Raw genomic sequence first — 16310 nt, forward strand, 5'->3', positions numbered from 1 at the left:
CGACTAGAATCTTGAAAGCTAAAACTTGAAAGTAAGGATCTACTCTTTATTGCTTTTCAGCAAATAGAAAACCAGAGCCTCACAAAACCTTGCATAGTCTAGCTAAAGTGGGCTACTTATACCCGTTGACGGTTAAGTCTTGCTGAGTATTAGAATACTCAGCATTGCTGTTGAAACCCTTTTTCAGGTACGAGTTTTGAGGATCAGATCGCTAGCTTGACCTACCCTTGCTCGTTGCCTCCTGGCTAGTCCGTAGAGTGGGATACGTCTTCGACCGGCAATGACTATGACGAGTGATACCATGCTTGGGCTAGCCTGGTATACTTTTGCGACGTGTTGTAGCCGTCGTGTTTTATCTTCCGCTGTCTAAACTCTGAACTTATAGTTATGGCTTGTATAACTGTTTTACTTAAGTTGGCTTTGTAATAATGGTTTGTAATCATTACTATGCCTGTGTTGTAAAATTGTGGTTGTAATATCTCTGGACTCGCCTTCGTGCAGGGTATGCTTGTTCGATCCAAGAACCCGTGGTTGTATCGGGACGTTACCCGACAGACCAAGAATTATTCCGTTTGAAGTGCGTTTGAGCTGGTGTTGCTTTTATGGTGATGGCATGCGCACTTGAGTCGGGATAATTCAGGTGGTTCTGCCACAGCCCCCTAGGGTTCATCTCCATGGACCCCTTCAGCCCCCTAGGGTTCATGTCCGCAGCTATTGAATCCACGGTTTCGTCCGATCGCCGCAGTTCCGGTTGATCGCCGGAGAAGAGCTAGAAAACGAGCGTTGCGGTCGGCCGGTCGCCGTCGCCGGAAAGCGCTCCGCGCGCGCCCTTTCTGGGATGGCACGATCCCTCCCGCAGGGGCGATCCGTAATTTTAGGTTTTGCCAAGCTCAATTTACCAAATCGTTGGAGATGGACTTTAATTTGATTTGGCAAACATCTTTGGAACTTGGCAAATTGCAAATTTTACCAAATTCAATTTGACAAATCATTGGAGATGCTCTAATTACGACCCCTTTTCATCCCCTCCGCTAAACTGATCGCTCGTGCTCGGATTCGTAGATCCACCCATCGCACGCACACACGAACCCTACGGGCAGCGGAGGTCTGGAGCAGCCACGCCGCATCCCTCCTCTTCTCTGCGCACCCTTCTCTTCCTCTCTCTCTCTCTCTCCCCTTCTCTCCCGTCGTCGCCATTTATTACTCCTCTTCGCCGCAAAATTCCTGTCGCAATAAAGGGCCCTGCGTCCACCGTCCACGTGGGCGGCGGCTGCGGAGGCGGCGGCGGCGGGCGCCGGAGATGTGAGAGCCGCCGCGCCGTTGGAGATGGCTGCGGCGGGGGCGGGGGCCGGGGGCGAGGGGAAGAAGCGGGGCGCGTCGCGGAGCTGGATCCTGTTCGACGCGGCCGGGGAGGAGCGGGTGCTGGACGCCGACAAGTACGCCATCATGCACCGCGTCGACATCAACGCGCGCGACCTCCGCATCCTCGACCCGCTGCTGTCCTACCCCTCCACCATCCTCGGGCGCGAGCGCGCCATCGTGCTCAACCTCGAGGTGCGCCCCCTGGTCCCGCCCGCCTCGCCGATCCTGAGGTGCCTCTGTGCTGCCAATTATGCCGTTTTTTTTGTTCGGTGGACGTCGTGGGAGGAATCATGGAACGGCGTATGCTGGGGCCTGGGCGTTCCCCGGAATTACTTGAATTTCCATTCCTTTTGAGGCATGTTACATGGTGCTTTGTGGCTAGACGGTGCTGCCAGTTGTGGAGTGGTAGAGCCAAGTTTTTAGTAGGCTCCGCTTGACTGATCCCCTAGCTGCGGGTGATTTTTCATGATCTCTGAATTTCTGATGGCTTGGTTTTGCTTTCATGGTTAAGGGCGCTGATTACTTGACGCAGCTGCTTTATCTCAACATGTAAAAGGCATTTCTAACAACTTTTATTTTCTCTTTTGATGGAATCTTCATCGGTGGTTCGAGCAGCATATAAAGGCGATCATCACTTCCGAGGAGGTAAATTTTGAATTGTACTGCTTAATTCTCAATTTGTTCTTCTCATAATCTGGGCTCTAGAGTACTAACAGGTTTCTGTGAGTTAAACTTGCAATATCACTCATGCTAACTTGGATGATTAGATATCTGTAATTTCATAGTTTATTTGATGGAACTGAATCTTAGGGTGGTGGATGTGGTAACTCACAGCTGTTGTGTCTGGCTTGGCTCAGGTTTTGCTTAGGGATCCATCTGATGAGAATGTAATCCCTGTGGTAGAGGAGCTCCGGAGGCGCTTAGCACCATCAAATGCCACTCAGCATGATGGAAAGGAGAACTTAAGTGGCCAGCATGATGCAGAAGGGGCGGAAGAGGATGGTAAGTTGTGCTTTGCTATTCTTTTCTCAACTGCTTGTGGTAGAAGGACATTTCTATATTTGTGCAATGTTGATGTAGTTACTTTGTTTGACATCTATCCCTCTTGTATTCCATTTTACTTTGATGCCTGAACAAACAAGCAATGAAATGTTTTTAGACATGAAAATTACACAAGGAATAAATGGACGTATATTTTTTGATATGGCATGCCATTGTGTTTCTTTCTTTTTTTGGTCTGTGTTGTCTTGGGTCATTCTTTTGGCAAAAATACGACATGTTGGTCCAAGTAGAAAACTCCATAGTATATATAGCCATGGCACTAGGCCCCTAACTGTGATATGCTAATGCACTATCTGGGTCTCCTTGCACTGGGTCAATAATGTTGTATGACTCTTCGCTCTCTAAATTATGTCCATTTGACTTCTCCTAGTAGTTTCAGATAAATGAAATTATGAAAGCGACTTGAGATATCCAAATTATGATTTGTTTGTGACATGTGTGTGCATGCCCACATGTCTATCCCTTTTTTCCCTGAAAGAAAGATGATCATGAAGAAAGAATAAAGTTGACCAGAGCATAGTAACATATTTCTAAGTATAATCCAAATCAATACTTGGTTTATATGAGACCTTTATGTTTCATTTCAATAAACTTATCCTAGGCGTTTTAAAGTTTATATACTGTAGAAAACAAATTACAGTTCATGTGCCATTTTCCCATTTTGAGCCATATCCTGACCCCCTTGGGTCAATTGATGGCAAACATTCTATCTGTGTAATTGGTTTGTGCTAGATGAAAGTACAACAAAAGCCTGGTTATTGTTTCACTTATGTTTATTCTGGTTGGATTATTTTTCTAGGTTCTAGTTAAGTCTTTTATTTATGTTAGTGGATTCTCAGAGTAGTTATACACAATTCATTAACATCTTGCAATCTGATTTCATGAACCCCAGAATCTCCTTTTGAGTTCCGTGCACTGGAGGTTACTCTGGAAGCAATATGCAGTTTCCTTGATGCACGCACTACTGAACTTGAGACTGATGCTTACCCAGCTTTGGATGAATTGACATCCAAGGTGAGTGAATGTGCTAGCATACCATGTTCCATTAGTATGAACTTGATTAGATCATTCTAGCACGTTCTAACAGAATTCAGCATCCTAGAAACATGGTCTGATTTATTTTAAATAACATTTGAAAGATATGCTAATTGCAGGGTGCAGAAATGTGCTACTTTACAATTTTTTCATAAACGCAATTTAGATATATATGCAGACACTGGATAAAGTGATGCTGCACAATCATCTTTTAGTTTCTTATCTGTAGGGAACTAGGGAGAGTTAGCATTGTTTGGTAGAAATTTCTACACGTAATGACAACAAAAGATTGCAACAACAGTGACCTTGATGCTCTACCTCCTCTAGCCCCTTTTGGTCATAGATATTTTGCCATCATTTTAGTACCAATCAAATTTACATGCCGGTTTGCAAATAAGGCTAAACGAATACTAAAATTGTTGTCTTTCAAGCATGCTAGTCTTAAAAGTGAAAACATAGATATATATATATATATATATATATATAAGCATAATTTTCAATTCATTCTAACAGATAATCTGCTTCATGATTAGTTTAATTCACTTCCAACATAATATTGGCTAAGTTGCATGGTAGTACCCCAGAATAAACTAAACCTGCATTGGTGAATAGTATTCACAAAAGCTGCAAACCGATCTCCTTGACAACGTCATATGTTTCCAGGTTTCAGTATACCCATGAAGGCACATTAGCAGGATCTTTCTAATTCCTAATTACATCCTCTTCATACATTCTGCTTTAGCAATTTCTTCATTTTCTTCCACATTAAGCTGAGCTGTTGTGGATCTCACAGATCAGCAGTCGCAACTTGGATAGGGTACGAAAGTTAAAAAGCGGCATGACAAGATTGACTGCAAGGGTTCAGAAGGTCTGGTTCCTGTTTATTATATTCCATTTGGTTTGCTATAACTTTTATGTACAGTGAAACTTTTGCATATTTTTCATGAGAATGTGGATCAGTTGTGCTATTCACTGTGTTCCGAAAGTCGTGTTGCAATCCCAGTTCCTATGCTTTGCGGAAGCTTAGTTCTCATCATGAACCATGTTGTAAGAGGCTAGACAGTCGTGATGGGAAGCACTATGTTCTGGACCTGTGTTGAATTACCTTAGTTTTGTACCGTTTTGTTTGCCATTAAATTCTTTGATGGGGTTGAATCACTTAGTTTTCTGAAAAACATATTTTCTACAAATGAAGCGACAAATTTGGCTGACCTTTATGTGTAAGATATTAACAATGCAACCATTTTAAAGCTTATATGAGTCTTGGATCTGTGTTCTCTTTTTATGGTTTTGTCCATAAATAAAAGGTATCACAAAATGTTTTCTATTTGCCAGGTGAGAGACGAGCTTGAACAATTATTGGATGATGACGATGACATGGCTGATCTTTACTTGTCTAGAAAGTTGGCTGGGGCATCTTCCCCTGTCAGTGGTTCTGGAGGACCAAATTGGTTCCCCGCATCCCCAACTATTGGTTCAAAAATATCAAGAGCAAGCAGAGCCAGTGCACCTACCATACATGGTAATGAGAATGATGTGGAAGAACTGGAGATGTTGCTAGAGGTTTGTATTTTGCTCCTTTACCTGAAGGCCATAACTTATCAGTTGTTATTGTTCTTGCCTTTGGTTGAGTAAGAGTTACTTAAATTTGCAGGCATATTTCATGCAAATTGATGGCACTTTAAACAAATTGACAACGGTAAGTGGGCGCAGCTGGTATTAACCTTACAACATCATAATGGACGAGCAAAGCCTGTCCTATACCAAGAGAACTTTTAGGATTTAGCCCTGGGTTGACACTGTATTTTTCTGCCACACCTTTTCAGCTGAGAGAGTACATTGATGACACGGAAGATTACATTAATATCCAGGTAACATTTTCCGATGTGTGTGCATGCTGGTATGTTTTAACCATTCAGTTTCTAATTTTTTTCGTCTCTCTTTCTTCATTTGGTGTGCAGCTTGACAACCACCGTAATCAGTTGATTCAGGTAAATTTACAGTAACACAGGACCTTGTCAGATATGTAGAAACTTCAGAGATACAGATTGATTTATAAGAGTAACACCTTAGTAGTTTGATGGTAATCAATAGGTGCTGAATGGGCATTCCATTCCCATAATCTTGTTGTATCACCCAAGCAAAGTCTTGATTAATACTTGTTGCATTTTGGCACTCTTAGTTTAACATATATTTTTCCTTTTGTCCCCGCAGCTAGAGTTATTCTTGAGTTCCGGGACCGTATGCTTGTCGCTTTACTCATTAGTTGCTGGAATCTTTGGTATGAATATACCATACACCTGGAACGACAACCATGGGTATGTCTTCAAATGGGTAAGTTACCGCACACACTCTGACATGCTGTATGATAATTGTCTGATTGATGACTTGTTGCCAGCTGTAACTTGTTCCCCCTGTGACAGGTGGTTCTCGTATCCGGGCTTTTTTGCGCCTTTATGTTTGTCTCCATTGTTGCTTATGCGAGGCACAAGGGTCTCGTTGGATCCTGAATAGCTGAAATAACCGCAGCTTGCTTCCCTCAACTGTAAATTGAGCTAGAGAGCATCAACTTTGCGGTGCGATTCATCTCTTGTACCAAATTCATTAGTATCAAATTGGAGATATCGAATAGGAACAATAAATAGAAGAAAATTAATGCAAAAGAAATATATGGCGATGTCTCCCACTTGTTTCCCGGTTTCATAATATTTTTCTGCGATATTATCAAAGTCGATGCTATTAACTAGGGTAGCTCTTTCTGAAACAATTTCATAACTATTGCACAGGTATCTGCATTCTCCTTAACTTTTCGTTAGAAAAGCCTCCCTTTTCCTCTTACAAGTTGAATAATTGCTCTTGACATTTCTGAATGAGTGGTAACACGATGGCACCAGCGTGACTATATATTCTCATATATCGTGTGATTTGAGTTTCTGGAACTGGAAGTCCTTCACTCTTCTGCGAGCTAATCTTACAGTACTAGAGGCCTCCTGTTGAAAACATCATCTTCTTTTTGGTATAATAAAGCCGTTACCAACACATAGAGACATAGAGTGGTTATGAACTGTAATACATCACTACTACCAGAGGCGTCAGAGCTTCCTGTTTTGAACAACAGCTTCGGACACAAATAGCTACAAGCCTACAAGGCCCAAGGCCCAGAGACTGAGACCTTCGGGAAGAAAGCCCATTCGATATGGAGTACTTTTCTTTCTTTCTTTTTTTGCCACCTATGGAGTACTTTTCTAATGCGGAGGCTTCATTTATTGGACCTTATTGAGAATTTGAGATCGCAGGCAGAGCTAAGCGAGATTGAATTTGGCGAGGATACGGTTGAGCTTCTCCTTGGACAGCGGCTGCGAGCACAAAAGTTCAGACATTATCAGGAAACGCTCATTGAATCATCTCAAAAGAAACGATCGCTCATCAGAGCTGCTCATTGCTGCACTGCCCACCTATCCCTTGTACAAGAGAGGAGTCGGTGCATCACAGAGCACGCGGTCAGTTGGTGGCTCACCTTGGGCGTGAAGTCGTCGGCCCCGGCCTTGATGAACGCGTCGGCGTCGGCGGCGAGGCTGTCGCTCGACAGCCCGACGATCGGCGTCGTGACGCCCAGTGCCCGAATCTGCCGCGTCGCCTGCACGCGCACGCCGGTCAGCGTCAGCTCGTCGACGTCGTCGTTACAGTTATAACCGGGCGAGCGTGTCGTTGTGTAACGGCGCGCGCACCGGCGAAAGGTACCTCGTGTCCGTCCATGACGGGCATCTGCCGGTCGGTGAGGATGAGGTCGTAGGCGCCGCCCTCCCGCACGCGCCGCACCGCCTCGGCGCCGTTCCCGGCCTCGCCCAGCTCCACGCCGCCGGCGGCGTCCCTCAGCAGCGCCCTGGCCCGAACCTGCGCGCCAGGGCGGTCGCACCGGCCGGCCCTCAGCATCGAGCATGTACACACTATGACTACGAGTTGGTGCGTGCGCCCGCAACGTACGTACGTACCCGGTGGATCTCCTCGTCCTCGACGAGGAGGACCCTGATCACCCTGCGCTCCTTCGCCGCCGCGCCCGCCATTGCAGACCGCCTGGCTACTAGACCGCAGCTCAGGCAGCGCAAGCACTGGCAAGCCAAGTGCGCGGTGGTGTGGCAGCTCTAGTTAGCAGCTGTCCGGCGGTCCGGCCGGCAGGGCGTTTAAGTATCCCGGCGGAGCACCGGGCGCGCAGGTGGGCCTGCCTGCCGGGACAACAACGTTTCACGGAGAGTTGCATGGGAGGGATCTCCACGCAATCTACCGGTGCCCGCCCCGTTTCGGCAAGGCCGGGAAGCCTCCATGTGCCGAGCCCTGATCATGGCTCGTCGCCGCGCGCGCGGCGGCGGCGGCTCCCACTCCCAGCGAGCGAGCGCGAGCCGGCCCCCCGGCCTGGTCCGGAGCCGGCCGCGAGCACGGGACGACGCGCCCGATCGGTCGACCTGCCGACCGGTGCCGTCCGGAACCACCGCACGAGGATGCGTGGCTGGCTACTGCGATCGATCGGGCAGGAGCGTTACCGCTTCGAGGTGGCTGCTTGCCCGGACTGGTGCTAGAGGTTCTGGCCGGCCTGCGCGAATTATTGGGCGGCCTCCTCCGTGGTCTGGCTTGTCTGCTAGCTATATATAGCATGTAGTAGTACTAGTAGCATGCTAATCGATCGCTATGGTATTGGTATCACGGGAATTTCTCAGGGTTAAGTCCTGTCGTGTCATGCCTTGATCTGCTAGCAATATGCAAATATACCAGCGAATGCGAATTCATTTTTGAAAATGCTAGGAAGAAGACGTCCGACGGATCGGATGCCCGCCAGCTGCGCTCCCCCACCGGCTGCACTCGCACGCTCCCCGTCCGTCCACCTGCTCCCCGCCGGCTGTGACTAGCCCATCATCCACGGCCTGCCGCCCCCGTCCGACCGTCAACAGCTGCGACAAACCGCGCGGTGGCGCCGAGAGGAGCGGCGGCGCATAGTGGTGCCACGGCGTGGCCATGGAGCGCACAGGAAGAAGGCGAGGCGGAGGAGTTTGACGGCGCGCACGTTGCAATCACAGTGTTTCAGAAGAATATTGCCAGTGTTTCACGCGATGTTGCATATATTTTACACATATGTTGCAAAGTGTTTTATCTGAAAATTAGAATGTTCTATGCAACATGGAACCGATGTTGCGACACTTTTTTTTCTCAACATCAACATATGGTCAATATTTTTTCCAACATATTTTTTTTATATTGCAGGCATTTATTTTCTATAATGTAAATATTATTCTTTAATATTGTGATGGACTAGTGGAGCGTCCAGGTGGCACCCACGAGCCCCCGTTTAGAACTTTTTCTTTTAATTAAACATAGACTTGAGTTACAAATTCAAATGGAGTTTGAATTCCATTATTTAAGACTTATCTTACCAAGTTTTATACATGTACAAGGATGATGGTAATTAATGCATGTTCAAAATGCAGGAAACTCAAATAAGATCAACAGATAAAGATAATTTTATTTTGGTATAATTCTTTTATTTAATATTTTTAAAATTTGGACCGTTACAATTAAACATTCAACCAAATTCATACTAAGGAACAATAATAACCATACCAAATGGGCATTATCAGATCTATTATAAAAAGCCTTCTCAAACTTAAAATCGTTTGACTTTAGAATAAACCCAGGATAGTTTCATCCCTTATATTTATGAACAGAGTACCATGATAGTGATTCAGACAATGCAAACTCTACAGTTATCATGAAGATTAGGGCCACCTGTGATTGTCTGGCATTTAAAGGTCAGGGATGTACCTCAGCATCTGGTGATATATAAAACAAGATCAGTCTGAATGGTTCAGGACCAAGATACAGTAGAACCAAAAATGGACCACTTTAAGACAGTCATGAACTACTACATGGCTATACAGCGGGCCTTTGTGACAACTTCAGAAACATGGCACCTGCTAATAGATTACTTCCTTGATGTTAGAAGTCAAACAGGTTCATCAGCAACGACGTGAGAGCAATTCAGTTATGGCTTCTACAAGAAAAAAAAATTATTTCCATTTATGTATACCATGACACCGCTTGTGGATCCAAATTTAGATGCACTATCTTCAGGATGACACCAAAATGGCTTGGGCACGGGCCAACTGTCATATATCAATTTCAACACAATGTAAAGCTCGAAGCGTTTAAGTTAAACTGATGGATAACAGCAAAGAGATGTATCAGAATACCTGTTTGGACAAACACTGTGATCTTTAACCATAGTCCAGCCCAGGACTTGAGACGGATTATCAGCATGGCCAACTTCATCAGCATACCTATCAACACAAGGAAGAATGAATAACTTAATGGAAAACTATACTTCCCTGAACCTACTTCAGCAAGATTCTTAAATTGCTCGGTGAAGTCGAGCACATCCTTGAATCCTGAATATATTGTTACCCAAAAAAGAAATCTAGACATACCCTTCTGTCTTAAAATGTTCCAAGACACTAAGAATCTCACTCCACAATAGGAAGGGGGTTCCTACTTTGTTTTCATAGAAATTCATGCCAATAAATCTCCCATCAAAATCAAGAAGGGGCCCTCCAATTCCCGCCTAAACATATGAATGGAGAACGTTGTTATTGGTAATGCCAAAAAGATATGTATTTATCCGAACTTGTAAATGTAGGTAAGAGCAATAACACACGTACCTTAGTGATTTTACATGTAGAATATCCAAGAAATTTGCAATCAAGTGTGATAGACCTGGCAAAAGGTTCTCCTCTTGCAACCATTAACTTTCCTGATTCAAAACAATACCCTACAGCTAGTACATCACAAGAATGATAATTCCACAAATGTCCAACCTTTACTGGATGGCTAGCATGGAAATCCTTGACACTGACTAGAGCAACATTATAGTGCAGATTATAATGTAGTAATGTCCCTTCTCCACGCTGCTGATTTGGAAGTAACACGTCAATCTGCAAATGACACAATGAGACTCCAGCAGTAGATCAAAAGAAAAGGGAGCACAAAGAATAAGAAGCACCAACCCTCAAGTTTTTAACAATTTTGTTTTCATAACCACAAGTTCTAACCAAGCTTGCTGAAGTCAGAACAGTTGCAGATCCATTCCATTCAATAAAAAAAACCGGTGCATGCAGAAAACCTCTTTTCTCCTGCACACAATGAATTTTATGATTAGTTAAGACCAAATAATAAATAAAAAGGGCGATAATACAAATATGAAACACTAGCACAATACTCTAAAATTACCATTGAATGAAGCAAGTGCGACAGTATTTTCATGAATTCTAAAAGAAACTGCTTCACTTAGTTCACTCCAGACACCTTCACCATACTCATCACCGAAAGGTTCTTCAAAAGTATTAACTAAAATCATGCCATCTGGTTGAAAATACAAGGTACAACATTTGTTAGAGGTACAGTAGAGTTATAATACAGCACAATACGTGGAAAATCACAATATCTACAGGCGTTAACTCACCATTTTATTGCCTCAGCGATACACTTTACTGCACATAGTAACAGAAAAAAGAAATAATATCATATTGCAAGTGTACCTTGGGAATTTTACAACTGGATAACTTAAGCTCGTCGATATATTGTGATCCACTTGAATCACCAGTGAGTTCCCCACTAGTGGCCATTAACTTGCCAGAGATGCCACGCCCTAAAGCTACTACCTTGCTATGGGGTGGCAATTCCACCAGATTATTGAAAAGCACAACGTGGACATCAGGGAATGACATCACATTGACAAACAGCAATGTTGTGATCTAAATCATATTCTCCCAGGAACCCTGTGAAAACATTGCCATCGCAACGCACTTCAACCTGTGATGATAGTGCAAGAAGCGAGTAAACAATTGTCACAGTTATGTAAAAAAAGCCAGTAAAGGATGATTAGCAGCACCAACCTTCAAGTTACCATGGTCTTTCCCCTTATCAATTAAAGCTTTAGCCAAACTTGCAGAAGTCAGAAACTTTGTAATATACTCCACACGTTCTACAGCTATGCCCGAGCATGCAAATAACACTTCATGTTCTACACAAGACCATGGTTTGAATCAGTTTAACTAACAACTTTTAAAAACATATTTGGAAAACTAAGGCATATAAACAGCAGATGTACTCACCATTGGAAAAAGCAAGTGAGACAACACTTTTAGACAAATTTGATGCAACCTCTTCTCTGAGCTCACTCCAGACAGATTGGTTACCTAGTTAAAGGAACATGATTCAATAAAGCTGAGAGTGCTCAGATAGATTTGTAAGAAACATGTGCATCATAAAGGAGGATCAGCAGACCTGAAATCGATATTTCAGTTGTCTCTCCTCTATCCTTGCAAATTCTTTTATTCTTGTTTGAGCTTCTTAAGATATCATCTATTCTTTTATTCCTCTTCCAGTTTCTTGCGAGAAAATCACCATCCTTCCCACTTGTCAGCATCTTAACAACACTGAAGAAGATTTTCTGGAAAAAAAATGCAATATGTGATTTCAGGTCAAAACCAGGGAGACGCACTAACCAAGAGGTGTACAGGTTTTATGCAAATAGTGATTGGCTCATGTGTCAAGACCTAATATAACATATACTGTAAGCCCCAAAATCAACTTTGGACAAGGTAACAAAGTACACAAGAAACATATTGAATCAATGATAAACAGTTTGTTGGGCAGGTCCCAAATAGTAAAAATTATAAAACCTTCAAAATCCACAGTGTCATGAAAACTAGGAAATAGTTTCCTTTTAATAAACTTCTCAGATCTCAAAGTTTCTGAAACAGCTATGCCCGAGCAGCTACTTGCAGAAGACCAGCTAACTGTTTCAGCTGATGACCTGATTTATTGCAGTTTGTACCTAGCGTCGTATTCCTTAAGTTGCGTCCAACTATATCCAAGAACCTAAAATTATTATATGTGATTTCTGCCATGGAGGGGGGGAAAATGCTCCCTCAAAACTTGACACAGCTGAAAGAAATGAGCTGACTTAAACAATATTTTTTTGGGGCAAGTTGTTCTCTCTTATAGATTTATTATACATGCAGTCCACTAAAGACTCAACTGGAATCATAGTAATGCATTCTCTCATCTTTCTTAGGGAGCCTTTGGTGCTGCTAGTACTTATTTCAGATACTAAGTAACACTGGCATCATTCTATTTTAAGGGCAGATTGCTATACTTAACACATTGCACCACCCGCAGTCAAGCAAAACTAATGAAACAAACAGATGTATCGAAATAACTGACCGATGCACGCCGCTCCCCTCTGCCGCCTCAAAAGTATAGGGGTTTCAGGGTGAACGGCAGTGCGAGTACCTGTTATGTGGTGGTCCGGTGAAACGAACCGGCGAGGGCCGGTGCGGCGGCCACCGCGTAGCACTGTCGCCGCCGCCTGTTGCTTCCTGGCGAGAGGCTGCGAGGAGTAGAAGGAAAAGGAAACGCCGAAACCGCTCCGCCCCGAGGCTGCCCTGGACGAAGTCGCCCAATGACTCTGCTGCACCGCCTGTACGCCGTCGGTTCGGTCGCACCTCCGACTCGGATGCCGCTCCTCATAAAACGTGATGGGCCTGGACCATGAAGGGTGGTTGGGCCTCGTTTGGTTCCACGTACTAATAGTTAGCACATTTAATCTAATGCTAAACGAGGAGTATTAAACATAGCAATACACGAGCGAATTATTGGGCGCCAATTCTGGGCCGTTAGGCATGGCGTACAGCAACGTGGGCTTCCAGTCCAGTGGACTGACATCCCATAGGGCCCAACCACCCGTGTAGGTTGGGCTTCCATTTTCCACTCCGGCAAGGAAAGCCCAGTAGCCCATGGCTAGGTCTCGTCGCCGCTCGCCCCCATTGGCGCCAGTGTTGCTCCCGGCGGTTCGCCCACAGCGGCTGGCCGGCGTCCCCGAGTAGCTAATGCGGGAGCCAGACAGCCAGTGGAGTCTCTCTGCTGAACTGAGCTGCCTGTACACTACAGCAAGTACGGCGGCGGCGGCCAACCGGACATCGCAGGATGCCGGACAAGTCTCTCGCCGCACGCGGCGTCTCCTCTCTGTCTCTCTCCTTCCGGGCTAGCAGCTGACCGAATGCGACCAGCCACCGGGCTCGGCTGCTTCTCTGCCCGCGTTGATTCGAGACTTGCCTTCCACTCCACTCCACTCCTCCGCTCCGCGGCTCCGCCTCCGCCCCTCGTTGCCCCCCCCCCCCCCCCCCCCCATTGGCCCGGCCGCCGCCGCTCCACTCGTCGCTCGCTGTGAGGTTAACGGCAAAAGGGGGAGACCATACGTGTCAGGTTCCAAGGCAGGGGAAGCCAACAAGCCCATCCCTGGACCCTGGAGAGTGGCGCCCAGCCTCCTTTCTGCTGCCAAGTCGGCTGCGATGTGTCTGTGCGCATGCTAAATCCACGCGGACCGGAGGCACTTGCCACTCGGTCGTGCGTGTTGCCAAGACTGTTCTTGACAGATTTTTTTCTGAAGACAAGATCCTCAATGGTACAGATCAGAACAGCGCAGCGCGGCACAACCATTTGACAGCAACAACAGAGACAAGAATACATCTAGCTGCCATGGTACTCAGCCGTTGCAATGTTCCGTGGAACTACAACTACTCCTACAACGTCTTTGAGAGTTGAGAGCTCGCTCAGATCGCTGGCTTGGTTGGGCGGTTGCAGAGTACGTACGGGCGGGCTATGCTAGGGCTGCTGCTGCTGCTCCCTTCAACTGCCGTCAGAAAAGGTCGGTCGAGCCGTCGAGGTGAGGAGCAGAGCACGGACGGACACACACAATCGGGTGCAGCCGCGGGCGCTGGACCACCGCGATGGGGGTCCCCAGGTTCCCTCTTCACGTTTCGTCAAGTGCCCTGGCCTGTGGTTAGAGTAGAGTAGACGAGCCAAAACATGGTACCATCGTGTAGCAGATTCTGAAGTATACTGCTAGAATGATTCGGCGGTTACATGTCCCCCGCTAACTCTAGTCTTATTAAGATTGGATACATGTGTCTTTCATCCATTGTCATCATAGGCCATGAGACCTGATATAATCTCTTCAACTCTCTCTTGCTTTTTAGATGAGAGGCCCTCGTGCTAGCATAATCCGAGAGATTTCGGGAGCGAAACCAAAACGACGATACTGTAAAGCAGTTACATAGAACTGTTTTCCGTACGGGTGTCAATTGGTGTTCAAAATTTTGTACTATTTCTTCAAAATCAAATCTCAAATTGAAAAATTAGTACAAAATTTTGAACTAAAGAGAATTAGAGGTGCACCTAAGAGTCACCAATTTGCACCCCTAGATTTTCCGGCTGCAGTGATAGACGACGGACTTGCACAATCAAATATGATCTCAACAGAGCAAAGCAGATCAACATTTTCTTTTATCATTGGACAAATTGAATGTGTAACTTCATTTTCAACTTCCAAACATTCTTTCTTCTCAAGGTTTCTTCCATAGCTTCCAATCAATTAACCGTTGCGATGTCCTGTTTTGCAAACCTCCTTTTTCATCTCCCTGCACCTTTGGTCTACACAACGCTAATCTGGCTACCGCGAAACTTTCGCGCCAACACCACCCAACTCGACTCCTCCACCTCCCACGATTGGCGATGTTCGATGCCCCCACTCTATACCCACTACCACCGAGAACTCCACACCCCCCTCGTGACCCCATGTCCAAACTCGGGAAATCCCATCCTCACTAAACCTAAAACATACCCCCTCTCTCTATGTTACTAATAATTATTTTTGTATTTTAGTTAATGATTGCTAAAGCAGACTACCAAAATTCAATCACCAAGAATAACACAGAGAGAAAATCCCCTTCATTTAGGTTGGGGGGGGGGGGGGGAGGGGTGAGTTTTAATGATTACCAAAAAAATTTACGTAATTGGGATTGAATTGATAATTTGTTGGAGCACCTCTAATCACCAAACATCAATTTTTGGTATTGGAAGAGGGATGAGTAATTTGTTAGAAACGTTGGTCGGTTTTCTCTGGAATCCAAGTGCAAACTTATAAGAAAGGGGATGAAATATATCTAGATACAAAGAAGGACGAAACATAATTTTCTTTTTTAAAATCACCATGAACTAGCTATCCAACCCAAGGACTATCGGCCTGCCACCAGGTATTCACTAGGTGCCAACTAAAACCGACTATAACTAACAATAAAGTTGAGTCGACTTCAATGTGGAGGTCGTAAAAAAATGAATATTAGTATATATCATTATCGCCACGAAAATTTGGACCTTGCAAGTTGGGGAAAAACCTACGAACCGTCAAATATCCACTCATGTGAGGAAAACCGGCCATCTTATTCATCATTTTTAAACGAAGAAAATCGTTCCAGCCTCTACACTCACCCACGGTCATCTTATTCATACAAATTTGCTTATAATTATTGCAAAGCTTCAACGATGTCGAGTGTGATATCAAGTCGCCAGCAATTTCCCCTTTTCTATCCATTTAATTTTGAATCGTGTGAAAGCGATTTCGTAGCGATATTATAAGAAAGCAGAAACTACTCAGAATATATTTTCCTACGTGGCGTTTATGTGGACGCATCGACATAGCACTGGAGCTCCGAATTGGCCTTATTTGATTTGGTTCTTTCAAAAGAATAGTAACACTTTGACCGGTAATTATAATATCAAACAAAGCCAGTTTACAAAACCATCTTCAGAATCCTGCGCTAGGAAATCTGAAAATTCTAATGAGACCTTTGACTACGTGATTTGAGGATGGTTACTGTAGCATCACTGTAGCTAATTATCAATTAATTACCGTCATTAGATTCGTCACGAAAAGTTATATCCATGTCTAAAAAGATTTTATAAAT

The 16310-nt window shown here is 44.8% G+C and overlaps 2 protein-coding genes and 1 pseudogene across 2 annotated transcripts; 1 reads left to right on the top strand and 2 right to left on the bottom strand.

Annotated features, from left to right (window-relative positions):
• The first annotated feature begins 1058 nt into the window (after positions 1-1058).
• On the top strand, positions 1059-6162 carry LOC120690154 (magnesium transporter MRS2-I). The gene is made up of 11 exons (XM_039972693.1): positions 1059-1554; positions 1978-2007; positions 2220-2364; positions 3317-3438; positions 4253-4327; positions 4795-5022; positions 5114-5158; positions 5286-5330; positions 5421-5450; positions 5674-5793; positions 5883-6162. Exons 1-11 carry the CDS (start codon positions 1327-1329, stop codon positions 5967-5969), a joined length of 1155 nt encoding a protein of 384 aa, XP_039828627.1. The 5' UTR covers positions 1059-1326; the 3' UTR covers positions 5970-6162.
• Positions 6163-6688: 526 nt separating this feature from the next.
• LOC120688670 (two-component response regulator ORR41-like) lies at positions 6689-7523 on the bottom strand. The gene is made up of 4 exons (XM_039971063.1): positions 7452-7523; positions 7201-7353; positions 6977-7096; positions 6689-6815 (listed from the first exon to the last, which is right to left on the bottom strand). Exons 1-4 carry the CDS (start codon positions 7521-7523, stop codon positions 6762-6764), a joined length of 399 nt encoding a protein of 132 aa, XP_039826997.1. The 3' UTR covers positions 6689-6761.
• Positions 7524-9110: 1587 nt separating this feature from the next.
• Positions 9111-12973, bottom strand: LOC120688671 (annotated as a pseudogene).
• Between the last annotated feature and the right edge of the window lie 3337 nt (positions 12974-16310).

The sequence above is a fragment of the Panicum virgatum genome, chromosome 9N, assembly GCF_016808335.1.
Source record: "Panicum virgatum strain AP13 chromosome 9N, P.virgatum_v5, whole genome shotgun sequence".
In the NCBI taxonomy this organism is placed as follows: domain Eukaryota; kingdom Viridiplantae; phylum Streptophyta; class Magnoliopsida; order Poales; family Poaceae; genus Panicum; species Panicum virgatum.